At 39.7% G+C, this 18,403-nt stretch overlaps 1 protein-coding gene across 5 annotated transcripts in view; it reads right to left on the bottom strand.

Annotated features, from left to right (window-relative positions):
* Positions 1-38: 38 nt before the first annotated feature.
* col14a1a (collagen, type XIV, alpha 1a) overlaps positions 39-18,403 on the bottom strand; it is a 133,767-nt gene continuing 115,402 nt past the window's right edge. For 4 of the 5 annotated variants that reach the window (XM_044207901.1, XM_044207899.1, XM_044207900.1 and 1 more), the window contains 8 exons: positions 15,462-15,515; positions 15,283-15,354; positions 12,205-12,240; positions 10,557-10,623; positions 10,133-10,324; positions 7,344-7,421; positions 6,251-6,406; positions 39-1,580 (listed from right to left, as the gene is read on the bottom strand). In XM_044207901.1, coding sequence (XP_044063836.1) covers positions 1,282-1,580; positions 6,251-6,406; positions 7,344-7,421; positions 10,133-10,324; positions 10,557-10,623; positions 12,205-12,240; positions 15,283-15,354; positions 15,462-15,515 — 954 coding nt within the window. In that variant the 3' untranslated portion in view covers positions 39-1,281. Of the gene's footprint in view, positions 2,793-6,250; positions 6,407-7,343; positions 7,422-10,132; positions 10,325-10,556; positions 10,624-12,204; positions 12,241-15,282; positions 15,355-15,461; positions 15,516-18,403 lie in introns of all 5 variants that reach the window. The other variant, XM_044207903.1, reaches the window with a different exon arrangement.

The following is an 18,403-nucleotide window of genomic DNA, read 5'->3' as shown; positions in this document are numbered from 1 at the left end:
TTTGTATCATTAAAGTACAACAAATGACCTAAAACACATTTTTTTTTGTCTCATTACAGATTTATTGGTTATAAAAGCAAACAAAATATAAAATAAATAAGTTCATATTGTACTAAGGGGCATGGTGGTGAGACACATTCCTTATTAAAACTGTTCAAGGTCAACAGTTTAAATCTCAAATAGACCAGGGCCAGCTCACAGCCTAACTTTTAGTTACTTTAGTGCTTGATTTTTCAGACTGCAGTGCAGGAGGAGTAAAGTTTACACTTTGGGTTCAGTCCTTATGGGTTTCACTGAGAGGCTTCTGACTGTTTTGAATAATAACTGGGTCCAGGTCTCATTCCAGTCAGAGGTCAAACAGTGAGCAAACAGCTTCCACAGTGAGCAGGCCCGACTTTGCATAAGAACAATAAACGAAACAAACTGTAGCAACACAAGACACAAACGACACAAATTTGTGTTCTTAATTCAGACTATTAAAACCCAGAACAGACTCGGTCCATCTTTGTAGCAACAGAATGAAATATCGCAGGATGAAATGTAATGGTAGCCATTTTCTCTGAATAAAAATGATAATTTAAAAAATACATTTGATTGTGTTCCACAGTGTTAAAAATACACCGAAATTTGATGCATCTGCTTTTACAGTCAGTTTAGGGGGATTAACTCCAATAATAGTTGGCAAAAAGAAGCAAACTCAACAATACTGTAGGGAGAAAATCACTTCAAAAACATTTCAATATTCTTTTACACACTAAAATAAAGACACCATGGAATCGGGGGAATCATGATTCATCATTATAAAAAGCAGCCTGTACAAATGTTGCCGGCTCATCGTCCTCGATTTTGAATTGTAAAATAATCTAGCTAGTTACATACAACCAAAACAAGATGCACGTGTCCAGTTACACACTCAGTGGTTGGCTCAAAGGAGACATGCAGCTTCGCACAAAAAGAAGGGTTCAGTCCTGAAATCAGCTGTGAGATGGGAGGAAACAGGTCTTACCTTTACATTACCACTGGACGATGCAAACATAGATCAGGCACTTTTCGGACCCCCCTTTTACAGAGATTTCGTACAAGAGTCCACAGAGCTATTTACATTGTTTCACCTGGTGGAGAAAACCACTGGATACACGGGGGAGCAGGGGTTCTCACCACAGTTTCAGATGGTGGACGATGTGTGTGTGCATGTCAGTGTCTGATTTGTTTCCATGTGTGAAAATTAGTGTGTGTGGTGGCGTGCAGGGCTCAAGCACTTTAGGTGAGTCCATTCTCCCTCTAAAGTCCTCCCTCCTCACTCTCCTCCATGATGACGACGACGTCACGCGGAAACCTCCTGGCGACGCCCGGGGACCTCAGCTCTGTGTCCTCAGAGTGGGTGGGGCTCGAGCGGTAACCATGGTGGCCATAGGCCAGTTGGGAGGGTTGTTGGGGGTAGTACTGAGGGGGGTAACCACGGTAATAGGGGTCCTGCTCTTCCTCCCCCTCCTCCTCCTCATCTTCGCGTCCTTGGTCATTGTTGTAAGCCACTGCAGCAGGGTTGTATGGCTGGTAGCCGCCATGAGGCAGGGGTTGGACTGGGGTGGTGGGAATATTTAGGGTCAGTTTGAGTGAATGTTTCTGGATCACCGCAGCTAACAAAAAACCACCACCACCACCACCAACAGGTGAGCATGGGGTGAAGTTAAGAATGATTTTGGCACTACAACCACCTTAAATGCCACCACCACCACTTAAAAGCAATAAGGAGGCAGTGTGCTATTAAAAGGTTACAAAACAAGTTGAACAGGAGTTGCACAGGCAGATTTGGGACCTGCGATAGTGTCCAAAAGAATGGGTTAATGAGGAAGTGGGTTAATGAAAATGAAGAAAAATCTGGTTTCTACCCCATTTTGCTAGGATCTGTTCATTTTTCCAGAAATAAGATCACATCTGGGTCACATTAGGGGGTAAAATTTAGATTTTCTTTATCTTACAGTATATGAGATGGACAGATAGAGGGGTTGATCAGTAATGAATGCAGCCAATCAAAACAATTCATCACTATTTATCTGATTCATCAGGCTTTGAAAATTAGATTAGCTTTGAAGAGATTTGAGCCTTAAGCAGAGGCTGCTGCAGCAAAGCATTGTGTATTTGTTGACAGATGGCACTGGGATCAGTGGTGGTGATCATCGCAGCAGTGTTATGGGCTTTTGTTTGGTCTTGTGGGAAGGTAAGCAAATCCATTTTTGTCTCTGAGACTGTCAAATGATGAAACAGCCAGATTAACGATCCGATTCTATCAAGAAAGTTGACTGATAGTAGAAATTAATCCAGTTTCTACTCATAATAAGGAATCACAGAGCACTATGTGCATAAAGACTGGAAATCTGGTGTGAATAATGTTTCTAAAAACGTACACCAGACCAAAATGTGGGTACAAAGTTACCTTAAATGACTTGTTCTATTATGGAGCCACCTTGCATTTTAACTTAAAATGGGTGAATAAAACTTTTCAGGCTAATCCATAACATTTGACAGAAGATCCTGCAAAAATGGTTGGAGTAATTTGGAAAAAGAGAGTCTCTGGAGAAACAAAATTCAAAAACCGCTGCTGCAGGGATTAGAGGTTAAACACCGGGGTCAGGAGTAATTACCCATCCCAAGAAATATGGAGGCGTTGAAGGAATAATTGAATTGATCAAATTTCCTCAGTTTCTAGTTTTATGTACAGGGCACAGGAGGAGGAGGAGGAGGAGGACGGTTGGAGAATGCTCCTCAGTAATCATTCCCATAGTCCTGTTGAACTGTAGTCAGAAAGAGGAAGAGACAGAGGGAGGGGAACACAGGGAGGAGGATGTTACCTAATATCAGGAGGAAAACCCAACGACACCAAAGAGTTAAACCTCTCAAACCGCACTGACAGAGCTTCCCCAGCTGTTGGGTTGTGGTTAGAGGTAGAAAAATTAGTGTTGGAATCTGCTTCTCTCTTTTAGAGGAAGAAAATACACACACCCTGAGGAATTCTTACAATAAAGTTAGCTCATATAAATATTAAGACATTCATATAAAATGTTTGGAAAGACGGAAAATGTGTCAGATCTCTATTTCTCTTTCTGTACATGAGAAAGTACAAATAAAGATTTCTAACAGACAACAGTAGTACAAGAGTGTACAGAGTATACCAAGAAAACATGCCTTGTGAGTAATACTGAATCAAATAGTTACAAACCAAAACTGCAGTGTTTTACCAGATATTACTCATTACTCACTCAAAAAAACTCATTGGAAGGGGATTCATGTGACACTTAAGTATGAATTTTAGTGAATTGTATTTTAGACCTATGATATGAAGGTATTAAAGAGCTGCTATTTTTCCTACTAACCAGAGTAGGACAACCTCATAGAGGCCCTTTTTATGTACCTGCATGCAGTTCCGTGATGCTTAAAAACAATAGACATTTTGGGAAATATGCTCATTCGGTTCTTTCCGAGAGTTAGATAAGAAGATTGACAGCACTATCATGTGTGACTGTTAAATATGAGGCTACAGCCAGCAGGCAATTAGCTCAGGTTAGCATAAAGACTGAAAACAGCTAGTCTGGCTCTGTCCTAAAGGTTAATAAATCGGCTCTAAAGCTCATTAATTAACACGCATCTTGTTTTTTTAATCTGTACAAAAACTGGCACATAACCCCCTGTAAAATTGTTTCTACACAGATAATTTCTTAGCCAGAAGCCAGGCTAGCTGCTATTTCCCCGTTTTCAGCATATTTAACGAACAGATGTGTATAAGAAGAATGAGTGTATTTCCAAAGCTATTGCTTTGAAGAGCAAGACCTAAGATATTTAAGTATGATTCAGTTAATGATATATGATCATAGATGCCATATTTATCTCTCTGCATACAGTTCCAAGATGCGCTTAATGCTGAATTTAGCCTAGCTTAGCTCAATTGCCAACTGTCTTTGGGAAAAAGGGATAATTAATTGAACTACGTGCAGTAAAGTTACTAATTTCTTTTTTAAATAAGAAGTGAAATTATGTATACTTTTGATCTATTTGTTTACTCACAGCCAGAGCAGTGGAAACAGTGATTTAAAAAATAATGTAACCTTTCGCGGATTTTGTATGTACTCATGAAAACGTTAAGAAAACTGTTAATGCATAGCTAATCAAGGTTAGACCCTCAGCTTAGGCAAAGCTTTATTTCCCTGTCTTCAAGCAGCACTGATACTGATCCCCTTGACATCCAGTAATTGGGCTATGGGTAAAAGGGTAAAAATGAGGGTTTGTAGGAAAAAAACTAGTAAACTGAACTATCCCTTTAAAAGTCACAATGACAAATGAATGTCAAATTCTAGCTGCTGTGAAAGGAACAATACTACTCCACATACTTTTTTTATTTTATAATTGCAGTTTTCCTTTTAAGTGGTCAGGGAGGCTGCATTTAATCCTTCCCATGGTTGAGAATAACAGGAAAGACAGTCATAAAATTAAAAAAACATAAAATAAAATAAATCTGGTTTGATGGATGAAGTAATGTCTCATCCATCAGCTACTTTTAGCAGATGATATTTCATTAAGACGACTCATTGGTAGCTGTTAGATGTGTAATGTCCTAGCTGAGACAATGGACCCATTAAGCCCTGTAAGGTCCTCATCAGTATGGATATTCAAAGACGCCCAGCGTGTGTGCCTGAATGTGTGTTAACATATTTTATTAGATCTCAATACAGACAAATAACTTCGGTCAGTGACACAGTTAACTTCTTAATCCATGAGTGTGGACATGAATGTATAAACTTCACAATGGAACAACCATAAAATCGAGATTACTCTCCAATTCTCTGAGAGGTTTATGAGAACAATAACTATCTCAGAGTTGGCTGTCACTGTGAAAACAATATTTCAATGTTTTGTACATTTAAAAGATGGTTTATAAGGTGGAGAGTCTGGGCAGGGTTAGACAGTTTAAGCTGTTTATCTCAATAAATGAGCTAATATTAAAAATTAAACAAAATGTCTGAACTAATTCTTTAGTAGTAATGCTGATGGTCACTCTGAACAAGTCTTTTGAATTTGTAAAATGACAGAATTAAGTTAATGCTCAGTTGCAAAAGGACAAATAAGGTCTAAATAAACCGCAGAGAATGTTTTTGTAAAGTCTGGATATTTTGTGCTTTGACTACGTTTGGGAAAATGTTCCAGTCAAAATGTTATTTTTGTTTCAATTGCCAGAACCTGACCTACTGTGTACATGTGTGCTTTTGTGTTCTTTTGTCTACAGCAATGCTTCCTATACGGTTTTCTGTCATGCCTCCTTTTACGAGCGGAATAAAATCTAAATAACAACAAGATTATCAAGAACATGTTTTTTATTCATTTCTGTTGTGCGAAAGAAAAATGCCAGCTAATCTTTACTCAAACTGCTTCAGTGTTTAGACACAAATGTCAGTGATCAGTCAAAAGCTAGATGGGTTCTTCATGTTTTGAATTTGACAATTGATGTGGTTGCTTGGTGAGCAATTCCCTGTCAAAGATCTGTCCATCTTGTACTTGACATGTTTTTTTTTTTGGATAAATCTTGCTAACCTAAATTATGATAGCCTTCTAGCATCAACTTTTGTTTCACTCCACATTTTTCCAACTGCTAATGCAAGCTCCCCCTGTAGTGCCTCTGTTCCCTCCCAGTTTGGGAACCACTGGTCTCCAGTATGCTGAAAGCATCTCTTGGCACTAACCTGGTGTGAGAATGTGTGTGTGTGTTTGACTAGACTCAATGGATCAACCCAAACAAGCTGTCTGTGTTCAGTTTCATGTGTTAGAGCGTCAACCTACTGCTTAGGCAACACTTTGCCCCCCATTTTGGATGTATAAGCAGTATACAGTATAAACATTTAATAAATGGTTTATAACACACTATAATGTAGTTGTAAGCAGATATAAGCATTTATTAATTATTTGTCAACAGCTATAACACCTTCTGTGGGCACCCATAAGTGGATGCTGGTGTATAAACAGATAATGAATGAAATATAGTAAAAGAGAGTTGTAATAATATAAAATGTCTTCATAGGAGAAGTTATAATTGTTGACAAAAACTGTACATTAATACAGTTAAAATGTGTATATCGGCTTACAACTACATTACAGTGTGTTATAAACCATTTATTAAATGAATGTATACTGCATATCAATGCTAAATAAGGGGGGTTAAAGTGAAGTGTTACCAGTGCTTAAATAGCAGCTGAATGATGTTTACCTCCGACGTTGTACCCCAGACAGGAGTTCTGGTCACAGTATCCTGGTGGGCCAGCTGGTCCTGTGCTACCTGGATTCCCCGACCTTCCCGGTGTTCCCGGGTTACCAGGCCGACCAGGGGGACCCTGGCTGCCTGTCCGTCCTTCACCTGGCAGGCCTGAGGATGGAGGAAGAGTCTGTGTTAAAGATGTGCGAATACACAAAGTCAGTCGTCAATAAACATTCGGTAAAAGGACTCCGGCAGTGTGACACCTGGTGAGAGGGAGGGAAATAAACTGAGAATGTGCCATCGAGGGAACATCCCTATCACCTCTTCAATCTCTTCTAAATCCCTCTCTCTGCTGCTGTGACAACATGACAGGATAAGGGAGATGATAGTGAATGTCCTGGGGGCAGGAGCAGGAACAACACAGTTCTTAGCTGAAATTTAGCCAGAGGCTTCTGTTTTCTGTTTACACAAGAGAAACTGCTCCATCAGGACTCACTTCAGCAGTCAGCAGAAATATGAAGTCAATATTTTGAGGGGAGTGCCACTTGCCAAATGCTAAAATTATCATCCCACAAATATTTCAGAAAAGCACAGCAGATGAAAACAGAGTTCTCCTCTATACCTTTCTCTCAGAAAAGATTTCCTTTTGCATATATTGAATTTTGGGGATTTTTTTTTAACAGTTATCTGATCATAGAAAAGTTTTGTCAGCTTGTTCTGTATTGTGAGTATTGATCGCAGAACAGTAAACAGAAAATACCAGCACTGACATATTTTCATAACACAAACCTCAAACTCCACACGGCACACAGGGAAATCAATAAAGAGAATTTTTTATTCATGGTCCAAATCGTCTGCTTGCTTTTCTCAGACAGAGATTTAACAGAGAGTAAAGCAGATCCATTAAGTCTCTGGGCTATTCTATTGTTTCAATATTTGAAACATATTTGGTTGTGTTCAGAGGAAACACAATGCAAAACATTCCACTTAGCTAGCTCCAGCTTGGCCGCGGTCAGGAAACACCAGAAACAAATGTTCAGGAACAGAATAATGCTAAATTATCATATTATATAATATATATTATATGTGTTTGTCTGTATCTTACCTGGAGGTCCAGGTGGTCCTCGAGGTCCCTGACTCCCAACCCCTGGATTCCCCCTCTCTCCCTTCTCTCCCGGCAGACCTGGAAACACACACAGTTCAAAGAGATCCACATTAAACTCATCATCATCATCATCAGTTCTAACTTTTTGTGCACACACAGCTGCTTAAGGGATTATTAACGGTTTGCAATATTGACTATCCCAGTGGTGGAAAGAAACTAAATACATTTTCTCAAGTACAGTTTTGAAGTACTTGTACCTGAGTCTTTCTACATTATGCTACTTTATACTTCTACACCATTACATTTCAGAAGGGAATATTGCACTTTTTACTACTACATTTAGGGTCCAGACCCCTAGGTTGGGAACCACTTGAATAAACAACCTAATTGAAAATAAAAGTAGTTCAAACTAGCTCCACCTCGGCCAGCTACAATAGTAAAATGCTACATACACGTTGTTGCATCAGAATTAACAATCTAAATATATCACAGCCATTTTTTTCTCTCAGAATGAGTTCTTCTACTTAATAATAATTTGCTGTTAACACTTCTGTAATTTTCACTTGATTTGAGTATGAATGCAGGATGTTTACTTGTAATGGAGTATTATCTGAATAATTCTTCCACCACTTTCTATCCCAACATCGGTATTACATTGCAAATCTTTTGAAGAAATGTGCTGGATAAATTATTCCTGGATGATCAGTCTAATAAAATGTATGATAAACCCAGAGTCTACTCTACGCTGCTGTCCAGTGGTGCAGCTGTTTGAATGACCTAATGGAATATTTTTCGTACACTCTAATATTAGAGAAGCACATAAAACCGGTGATCTGCAGATTTTCTGTCCTGCTGCTTTTATGGCTGCCTTAATCAACTGCATCGGTAAAGAGGAAGTAAGCACAATGAGGCCGAGGAGAAAACATTTTACATTACCTCAAATAAAAATGTATTCTCTACACTGGCGGTCTCGTCTTGTGATATTCGCTCTTTATAATGGCTGCTGGCTGACACACAGGCTTTCTATGTTCGGGACAATATTGTATGTGGAATAGAAATAGCTTCATCTGTTGAGCCTGAGCACAGCTTTGTTCCTCATTCTGGTATACGCCCTACATGGACTTAATAATAACGTGTCTAATTTTCTTGAGTAAGCCATACATCTTTTATAATATTTGGCCGACTCTGGTTTCAGTTCAGCCTATAAAACACAACAAAAAAAATGTGTGTGTGTGTGTGTGGTGGACCAGTGGCTGCAGATCATAAATGTTATTGGGGAGAATCAAACGGTCTGAACCGCCGAGGAGGAGGTAACCATGCTGGACATTTTCTGACAGCCGTTTGACTGCTCTCAGCTTTCCTAACCCTCTGCGTGTGCAGACTCATTCGGTTATGTGGTTCTTTAGTGTGGGTTGCGTGTTTTAGTGATGAAGACGGAGCCTAATAAAGGCTGTTTCTCCTCTAAGGGCTTGTGGCAGGGGAATGACCTCATGGATACTGGAGTTACTGTCTTCTGGCCTGGACTGAACCTCGCGGGAGCTCTGACCCTCACTGTGAGTCAGCGAGCAGGCCAGATCACGAAAAGCAGCAAACAAGCAGGCAGGTTGAAGCTCCAACTGGTGCCACGGAGACTTTCTTGTCTCATTTCTCTGTTCTTTTCACGGTAAAAGCCCCTGGCCATTGTTGACAAGGAAAATGCATCACTTTACATAGAGTAATGCATTTTGATTATTTTACAACCACACTGCTCTCAAGCAGCTGGACTCTCCTGTTCTACATAAACATTTATTTCAACAGCAGAGGTTTATACAGTCACATCACAATAACCATCTTTATCCAAATAACTGGCTATGCCACTCATTCAGAGGACAGCAACAGGAAAAGCAGAGATGGAAGTGAAGACTAAATAGAGAAATCAGCTACAACGCTGCTTGACCTACTTTTCTACACGTTCCTACTGTGCAGAAATCTGGTTTTCCTAAACGTCACATTATTTTGTTTTGCTTAGCTTGTTTTGCTCCTGAAGGCTTTTTTGTACTGATGAGCAGTTGCCACCTGCCATCAGTGTGTGAATGGGGTGAATGACATGTAGTGTAAAGCGCTTTGAGTGGTCGGAAGACTAGAAAGGCGTTGTACAGACCATTTACCATAGCCTCAAGCAGAGCTGGTGTGGTAAGTGCTTGTTTCTAACTCCACACCCCCAGATTTCCTTCATTTTCAAACCTGTAGTCTGCAGCCCTAACCAACAATGACTCAAATTAGCTCCCTAAATAAGCTTTATACAACTTTAAACAGGACCTGTAAACATACTTTGATCTGTAAAATTGGTGTACTTCCCCTTTAACTAAACCACGGACCCCTTTGTTATTTGTAAGCTATGGCAGAAAACCCGAACGGCCTGGTGTCTCAGGGGTTTAAGGTGCTGACCATAAGCCACAATGTCCCTGGAGTCCAACTAGGGACCTTTGTTGCATGTGATTCTCCACCTCTTCTCCACCATCTTCTGCAACAAGTGCACTCTGATAAACACTCAAATGTATCTTCTTCACCTTTTCTGATGCTAATATAAAAACAGCATGTAGTCAGAGTGTCACAACCCAAACAGTGAAGGACTGGTGATGGATTGAGATCTGTGTCTGTACATTACCGTGAGAATAAGATACAGAAATATATGGAAATTGCCAAGTATATTTTTCCTCTGTCCGTCACTCTCTCAACATGTGTTGTGCATCCTGTAAATAACTCTGTCTTTACTTATAAACACATGTTTAAACATCCTCCTCTCTCACCTCTCTCCCCCGGTCGTCCGCTCTGGCCGTTGCTACCAGGGAAGCCTGGCCTGCCGGATGGGCCTTGCTCTCCCTGAGGTCCTGGGGGGCCTCTCCTACCCGGCTCTCCGGGCGGACCGGGAACTGTTCGGACTGACACTGACGACTGGACGGGGATCTGGTTCAGTATGGAGTTATAGCGAGACAAGTGGCCTGCAAGAGGTAGAGGAGGCAAACGGTTTGAAATGATTTAGAATGAGCTTTTCGACATTTGAGGAATTTTTTTATATTCGTTTTCGTTTCTTCATCGAGATGTTTTATCACAAATCAAAGAGAAAAGCACAGAAGAAGAGAGAAGACAGTAGAGGTCAGACAACACATTTTCAGCAAAGAAATTGTAATCAAATAACGTGGTGTTAATGTGTAAATATCACTGATTACTCACTCTGGATGAGCTGTTCGCACACTTGCCGTGCGATGGCACGCACAGCAGCTTGGGATTGCACATCACCCTGAAAAACAAGCACAGAGCTCTTATAGTCTGATATTACACAACCACACGGTAGATTGATACACCACTTTTCTATTTGAGCAACCACAGGGACACAAACGCCCAGACCTGTGGTTGATAAATTGGTGGGAGGGTGTTTTGTGGGTGTTTTACTGAGTGTACTCCACCTTTATTCCACACTCTGAAGCCCCTTATATTTATATTGGCCTTAACAAATAGCACACTTATGAAGGCAAAGTACAGAGTATTTGTTAATTACACAATTAAATAGAAATCAAAATCTGATTGTATAAAACATTTGGGCATAATTTTATTGACTTTGACTGTACTTCAGTTGAACTGATATTCTACAGAATAACACATTTTAAAATCGACCTCTTGTTTTTATTGCAGCGGTCTCGGTTTAGGTTTGCAACTTAACATTTTTAACAGAAAGCTGGCATTACAAACTGGAGGTGTGGGGTTTGAAAGAAGTGGGTATTTAGGATGCAGAAGGAGGGTCTAACGAAAGGCGCTATATAGCTGCAGGCTCTTGACCCATACTAGGGAAGAAAAGTCAAGATGTTGCGTTGATTTTGATCTGTCTCTGACGAGTCCCCCAACTTTATAGAAGTATAATAATAATTCCCTGGAATACCACTTGAAAATGATACTCCATTGAAAAGATATTGATTTCGAGTTGTTTAGTTGGCACTAGACCATTAATGGTTGAGTGTTATCTTTTGAGATGTTAAAGCTGACCTGGTCACACCTCTATTACAACATGTATGGTAACATTCAAAAGCCATACATACATCTTAAATCAAAATGGTCTCAACTGCTCAACTGACGTTTATAATGAATTCAGCAGTCTCCTCTTTTGCCTTGAACTAATCATGACCATCATCATACAATCATTTGATGTGACATCTATTACTGTGTATATGACAAAATTATACTGGGGGAAAAAAGCTTTGTATTAAATGTTTACTTTTAAATGTTTACTTTACAATTATTACTGTGTAAATCACTGTGAAAATTTGTTTTAGAGTAGATGCACACAATAAGATACTAACCAGATTCTGACCAGCTTTATTCACAACTGGGCCATCCCACAAAATGCACAACACCGAGGAAAAAATGTTCTTTTAAGAGACTTTCATGTTGAGTTTTCCAACGAAAATGAACTGCAGCGAGGTACAAATGTCCCTAGCAGTTGGTAAAATGGGGCAGAAACAGGAATTACAGTTTCAATTCAAGTTGGCAAGCTGCGTGTCTCTCAAGCCCTCGGCAGTGATGGCCTGGCTACTGTGTCAGCAAAAATACAGACCCTGCTCTGCTGCAAATTTGAATCATGAACACTGATTTGACTTGGTTTGCTCTAAACGAGGTTGAGGGAGTGAAGGAGAGGAATAAAGTGAATGTTTGTGCAAAAGACGAACGAGAAACAGTGAATGTGTACTGGAGAGTAATTCGGTTTCTTCAAAACAAGGATGTGAAGCATCAGTGAGTAACTAAATAACAATATTTCTACTGCAAAATGGAGCAGTAAAACTTGATTTGCTCTAAACAGTGGTTGAAGTGTGTGAGTAGAATGACTTACTCGTTCTCCCTTATCGCCTTTGGTACCAGCGGGACCCTGGAACATAAAAGCAAAGGAGGAAAATAAACATTCGACTGGGATGTTTTCTCAGAAATAGCCATGCTCATCTCTCTTCCCCTCTCTCCTTTAATGTCCCCACCCCATTACTCTCCATCTCTTTCCTTTTCGTTATGCCTCTTCATCATACACACACTTTTTCTTCTCTGATCTAACAGCTGGTATAACTAAATGCATTTAAATTTTGACAGTGTGTCCAGGTTCTTTGTGGCCTAAAGGCAACACACACATAAGCCCCAAAAGCTTGTGTGTCCACAAACAGAGAGTGATTTCTGTGCCTGGGATGGGCTTGCTTTCAGCTACTGCCTGCACTGTAAAGCACACAGATGCATATCTGATCACAACACACACATACACACAAAAACCTGCCAAGCACATAAAGCCTGTGGACGCATATTGGAGTGTAACACATTGTAATCCAGAGGCAAATAAAAGACAAATATTTCCTGGCCACAGAACCATATGCTGATATGATAAATATCAGTTTGATGCTGTTACAGCTTTTGAATAAAGGCTTGTTTATCTTGGGGGAAACATGTCCTTGACCACCGACTGACTGGCTGGCTGTGTGTTTGCGAGTGAGTGGGTTGGTGGATAAGGAAGGATGTGTGTGCAGGCCTGGCATATCATATGCATAGTATATTGCAGATGATAGAAATCCTGTGCCAACATTTGACACAGCCGTGCAGGTCTCCACAATAAAAGTCTTCTCCTGGACGTCCTCTGTGTGTCCGTCTGGAGTCTTCCTGGGCATATAAATGTCTACCATCTTATCAGGGTGACATGGGAAAACAAAATCAAACTGTGTGGGAGCCAAAGTAAGTATCTGAGCTTAAAAAAGACAGGAGTATCTCTCATAAAAATCTGATTTCTTTTATTATTTTATCAAACCTATCTTCCCATAGTGCCATGTATATGCAGAGTCTGTCCAAAGTACAGAGTCAATGTTTTTCCACTCAAAATGTTTTACAGTTCATCCGCAGAGGGAAGTACGTTTATTTCCTCTTGCATAGCACTTAAATGTGGACTGATAAAACAGTCACAGGAAGATTGTTGCTTTTTTCTTTTGTAACTGGCAGACATAAGGAGGCTTGCTACCAAGTCAAGCAAGATAAATTAAAAAACCCTCAGGTGGTTGAGTCACTGGAAACCGCATTCAGAAACAGTATTTTGTCCAGGTCAGACACACACTTGGACTCATTGCCGTACACTCAGGACATTGTCAAGTGCTACGACAACTTGATAGACTTGTGAGGCCAGCTGTAAACACAGAGGTATATGAAACAGTCAGTGAAACAGTAAAAATAATTTAATCACAGATCAAATGCCTAAGCAAGGTGGATTTTGCGGTTATCGACAAGGGACATCTGTCACTTCTGCCTCCTCAAGACTTGTACTTTGCAAAGACCTGACAATAAGCTACAAATAAAACCTGTTTTGTTCTGTTCTTTTTTATGAAGTTTTATGAATATTGATCTTGATAGATAGAGCACAACATTTCCAGATGAATCATGTCATTCCTAAAACAGAACTGTTTTGGGACATAAGCTCCTTTAAGTCCTGCTACTCTGCATCTTTACACTCTTGCTTATCTTGCCTTCGATGGTATAAATCCACTGTCCTTCAACAAATGCCTGTGCAGTGGGACAGATGTGAGGCACGTATGTGTCCACCTCAACAAACTGGTAGGACTCACTTCCACGTCTGAAGGTCTGTTACGACACGATGAAGCAAAATGTTAAATTTCCCTGCAGATTCAAATGGCTGCTCTTTCCGATAAAAAACACTCGTTTAAGAAGAAAAATATTCTGTTGCAGCAGAAACCTGGTTGAAGGGAGCAGAAGGTTGAAACTAAAAGTTTAAGATGTTTAAGAAATGGCTCAGGAAAGTGAGATCTGACTGTCTTTCTTTTTTTTTGTCTCCGTTTGTGTGTGTTTGCTGCATGTGCAAATATTCATATGGGGTGTCTGTGTCTTCTACGTGAGAGAGATCAGGCAGATGTGATCTCTCGCTGTTTTTTTTTGTATATATGTGTGTGTGTTTGTCTGTGAGGGGGAGAGAGTGTCTGTAAGTGATTTATAGCTCTTCCTCTCTGAGCCAAACTTTGCTGCTGGCCTGCAGAGCTGACCTGAGACTAGATTAGCTGTCACCAACATCACAGTATCATCTGTTCCTGTTAGCATTACACAAAGTTTGGAACCCAACATCTTCTCCTCCACATCCTTTTCAGCGCTTGTGTTGTGTCATTGCGTCTCTTTTGCAGAGCTTAATGAAAATTGACTCACTGCACAATTTATTATTCCTTAAAAAGTCACCTTATGAGATAAGTGTACCAGGATTTGTCTTTTGGATATTTTAAAGATCAGCCTTATTAGCAAAACTAACTTGTGACTAAATGATACATTTGTTATTATGAGGACTGTGTCCAATACTAACTCCAGTTAGCAGAAGGGAGATCAAAAAGTGGAACAGGACAAAACAGAGAAAAATAAACAATCCGCGAAGCATGAGCTCCTTGTCAGCATTGGAACCAAACTACATTGTTATTTATATTTAAACAATATGTAACTTTATGTGACGCAGCACGGATATTGCTGTTCTCCTGTAAATGTAGGGAGGCATGGTGGGAGGAAAACATCTACAGAGGAGAAATCGGAGAAGGAGGAAGTAGTAGAGAGGTCATGTCCTCCTTGTTTCATTGTTAATTTGGATAAGTTATATCAGACTCTCCTGAGTGGACTCCTGAGAGGGATACAGTCGCAGTCGACACCACAGGCCTCTTAGGAATAGGATAAACCAAACATGCATTTAAAGTTCCTAAACCTTGTTTGGGTTTCTATGGTTGGTTAATGAGGTACAGGTCAGTGCATAGTAACACAATAAAAACATTTTCCAAGCCTACACAGTTAATACTATGTTGCATGTATTTCAATAGAGTTCTTGTGTCTGGAGCAAATTTAGTATCAGACAGGTTTTTTCCACATCAATCTTAATAAAATGAAACAAAACATTTTCACTCACAGGAAGTCCTTGATCTCCTTGGGGCCCTGCTGACCCACCAGATCCTGGAGCTCCCGGTGCTCCTGGGGATCCCTGAGAGAAAGAGATGGAGAGGGAGAAGGAAGGTGACAAGAAGCACATGTATCAGCGTGACTTACCAAACAAAACAATGCTGAGAATAATACGAAAAAAAGGCTTACAATGGGTCCAGGAGGTCCTTGCCGTCCCTGTGGTCCATTATTACCCGGCAGACCCTGAGAGACGCAGATGAATACACTCAGTATATTAAATATTAAGTGCACTTTCATAATTGTAGGTTAAACTTTGTTTTGCACAAGCCCTATCTAAATGGCCTGAGGAGTCTCCAGACTAAACCGACAGTAACAGTTATTTTCTATTACAATTAATGGATGGAAACCGAGTAGCTATTGCATCTGCTACTTTTGTCCGACCTCAAAATCTGCCAACAACTGCCTCCAATCAAAGCTTTATGTTAGGTTTTTACTTTTAGACAGTTTGTACAAAACACAGGTGCATTCTTCCTGACTGTTGGCTTTTTCACAATAAGACGTTTTACACAATCTGTATTTCTGTTCCTCAAGGTGTTTAAAACCATCTCCGCCATTTAATGTCTTCTCCATGATGCTGTGGTCTGAAGAGAACACACAAATATGAAACTGCAGCTTTCACTTTAGAAGCACATTCATACCTACTGTATGACAATTCTGTAGGTCTGTTTTTGTCAATGTATGACATATAATGACATGATATATAATAACATGATGATGGCTTTGGTGTATTGCAATATTTATGGGTCATTCAAATTGAACAAATTCAGTGCTATTAATACATATTTTGGAAACTGAACTCCTGGAAAACAGCTTAACCTGAGGTTCAGCTAATCCTTTCATTTGAACTTGGATGTCTGAAGTTACTTTGTGGTCACACATAGAGCCTGATGCCCTTTCAACATGGACACGCTCCTTATATGGAACTCAGTTTAACCTGTATAAGGGTACAAGCCATGAATTAAAATCAATAAAATTGCTTAAAAACTGAGAATGACATGGCTGAGAATGCTGTGTGCTAGATATTTGAATACAAATCTGTTAGGCTGAAAAACTTTGAAGGACCATTAAACAAAACCTAATTTGTTATTTTTCTCTCATTTCTTTTTTTTGTGTGAACACTATTCATTTTTCCTAATTCAACAAAACTGTGTTAACAGTACAAACAACAGCAATGACAGAGAAGGAAAACAAATTAAATTACAATCACACAGTTGTTGACTCCTCATATTGAGAGTAACATAAAGTTCATTCCTATATTTTAATGACAGAAAAAGCCAGTCATATTACAGTGGACCCTTTATATCATAAATATGGGAGTGTATGGGAGTGTACTGCAAAAATATAAGTATCAAGGCAAAAATAAATATAACTAAAACAATATCCAAAGAAAAAAATGTTATTAGCATTCAAGAAAAGTCAGAATATCTACTTATGAATGACATTAGCAATCAAGATGCCGGAAAGGATAGGTTCTCCACATAATCAATGAAGGGGAGCCAGATTCAATTGTATTTTTTATAAAGTGAATCTCAGTTTCTCAATTTGAAGACACATCATGATCTCTTTGATTCATTTTAAAAAAGGAGGAGGGCAGACAGCCTTTGGCCTAAAGAGGATTAATCGTCAGGCTAACAATGAAGGAAATACTATGGCATTCATTTTCTCTAATTTCTTAGCGTGTATTCTGGACATGTGTTGTGTCTTGCTTGTACAGTTTTTCTAATGCTATTTGGTGAGACAAAGAGGGACAGCACATCCTGGAGCAGGAAATTCCCTTGTGGCGCATCAAGCTTAGTTAAATTCTCATGGGGAACTTTTCCTTCCAAATAAATATACCAAAACCAAGTGTTTGACTGCACAACAAAATCTGCATTTATTAAACAATAACATATGCATGAGCTTCTCTGAAAAGCTGAGCCAGTATGTGACATCAGAAAACTCCTCTGTGAGAGTCACTCTGGTGTCACACAGTAAACACTCGCCCTGGTAAACCCACTAATAGGACTCTGGAGGAGGCCTTAGTTCCTCCCAATATCCAAGTCTCACACTTTTTACTTTGAAATCCTTTCAAACAGAGCAGAAGCACATCTGGAACAAAAGGAATCACCATCTTAAGACGAAAAAGGTCACACAATTTCCCACTGTGAAGCAAACAAGCATTAGATGTCAGATTGGGACAAGAGTCAGCCTGGTGTCACACTATAAACACTCCCAATGCTGGCTATATTATAATCCAGACGTTATCAATCTATTTCTATTTGAGGTTCAAATAACAAATTCAGCCTCCTGCCCTCTCTCACAGGAGTCAGGCTCATGAAAATGTATCAGTGCTGTTATATTTTGAGAGCCAAGCTGCAACAGGTTTAGGGTCTGCAGTCTAAGAAAGTGGGGTGAGGCTAATCTAATTCAGATTTTTGTATGCATGCCAAAACCCCACAAAGTGCAGGTTCTTTCTGTGTAACCTCTATAACAATATTGAACTTTTTATTTATGTTAAACTTTCTTTGCAAAGGGCTATGAGGTATGATGCATGCTCAAGTAAAAGTTTATTGAGAACTGTACCTTCTCAGTGTTGGCAGTGCAAGCATGTTTTTATTATGAGCCTATATCTTCGGGGAAAAAGCTAGATCTACTCAGTTTGGTCCCGAGTTGAAAAAGTTCTGTAATGCAAGCATCAATGACAAAATCAAGATTTATTGCTTTCCTTCATCCATTTCACTGTGATATGGACAAAAAAAGTATCCAGGAGACAGTTACTGTTGTTTCAACTGATCTAACTGGCCACTGCAGTACAGTCTTGGCCAGACTTGTGTTCTTTTTTACACTAAGCCAGACTGTTTCTGGCTTTTATACACCTCACAAAAAGTTTTGTACAGTGTGTGTGTGTCCAGTGGACTAGTGCGATGCTGATAAGTTTTACTGTGAATCAACAAAGGGCTATCTGCTTTGCCTATTCTGCTTTGTACACATTGGATGATACAGACTAATGGCTGGTGGCAACCACAAAAAGTAGCACAAGCATTTTGAATGAATATTCATTTTAAAAAGCTGCTTCTTGTTCATAATTGCTG

This window comes from Siniperca chuatsi, linkage group LG9 (assembly GCF_020085105.1).
Source record: "Siniperca chuatsi isolate FFG_IHB_CAS linkage group LG9, ASM2008510v1, whole genome shotgun sequence".
NCBI lineage: Eukaryota > Metazoa > Chordata > Actinopteri > Centrarchiformes > Sinipercidae > Siniperca > Siniperca chuatsi.
Note: the sequence above shows the minus strand (reverse complement) of the source record. Positions and strands in the feature narration are given on the sequence as shown.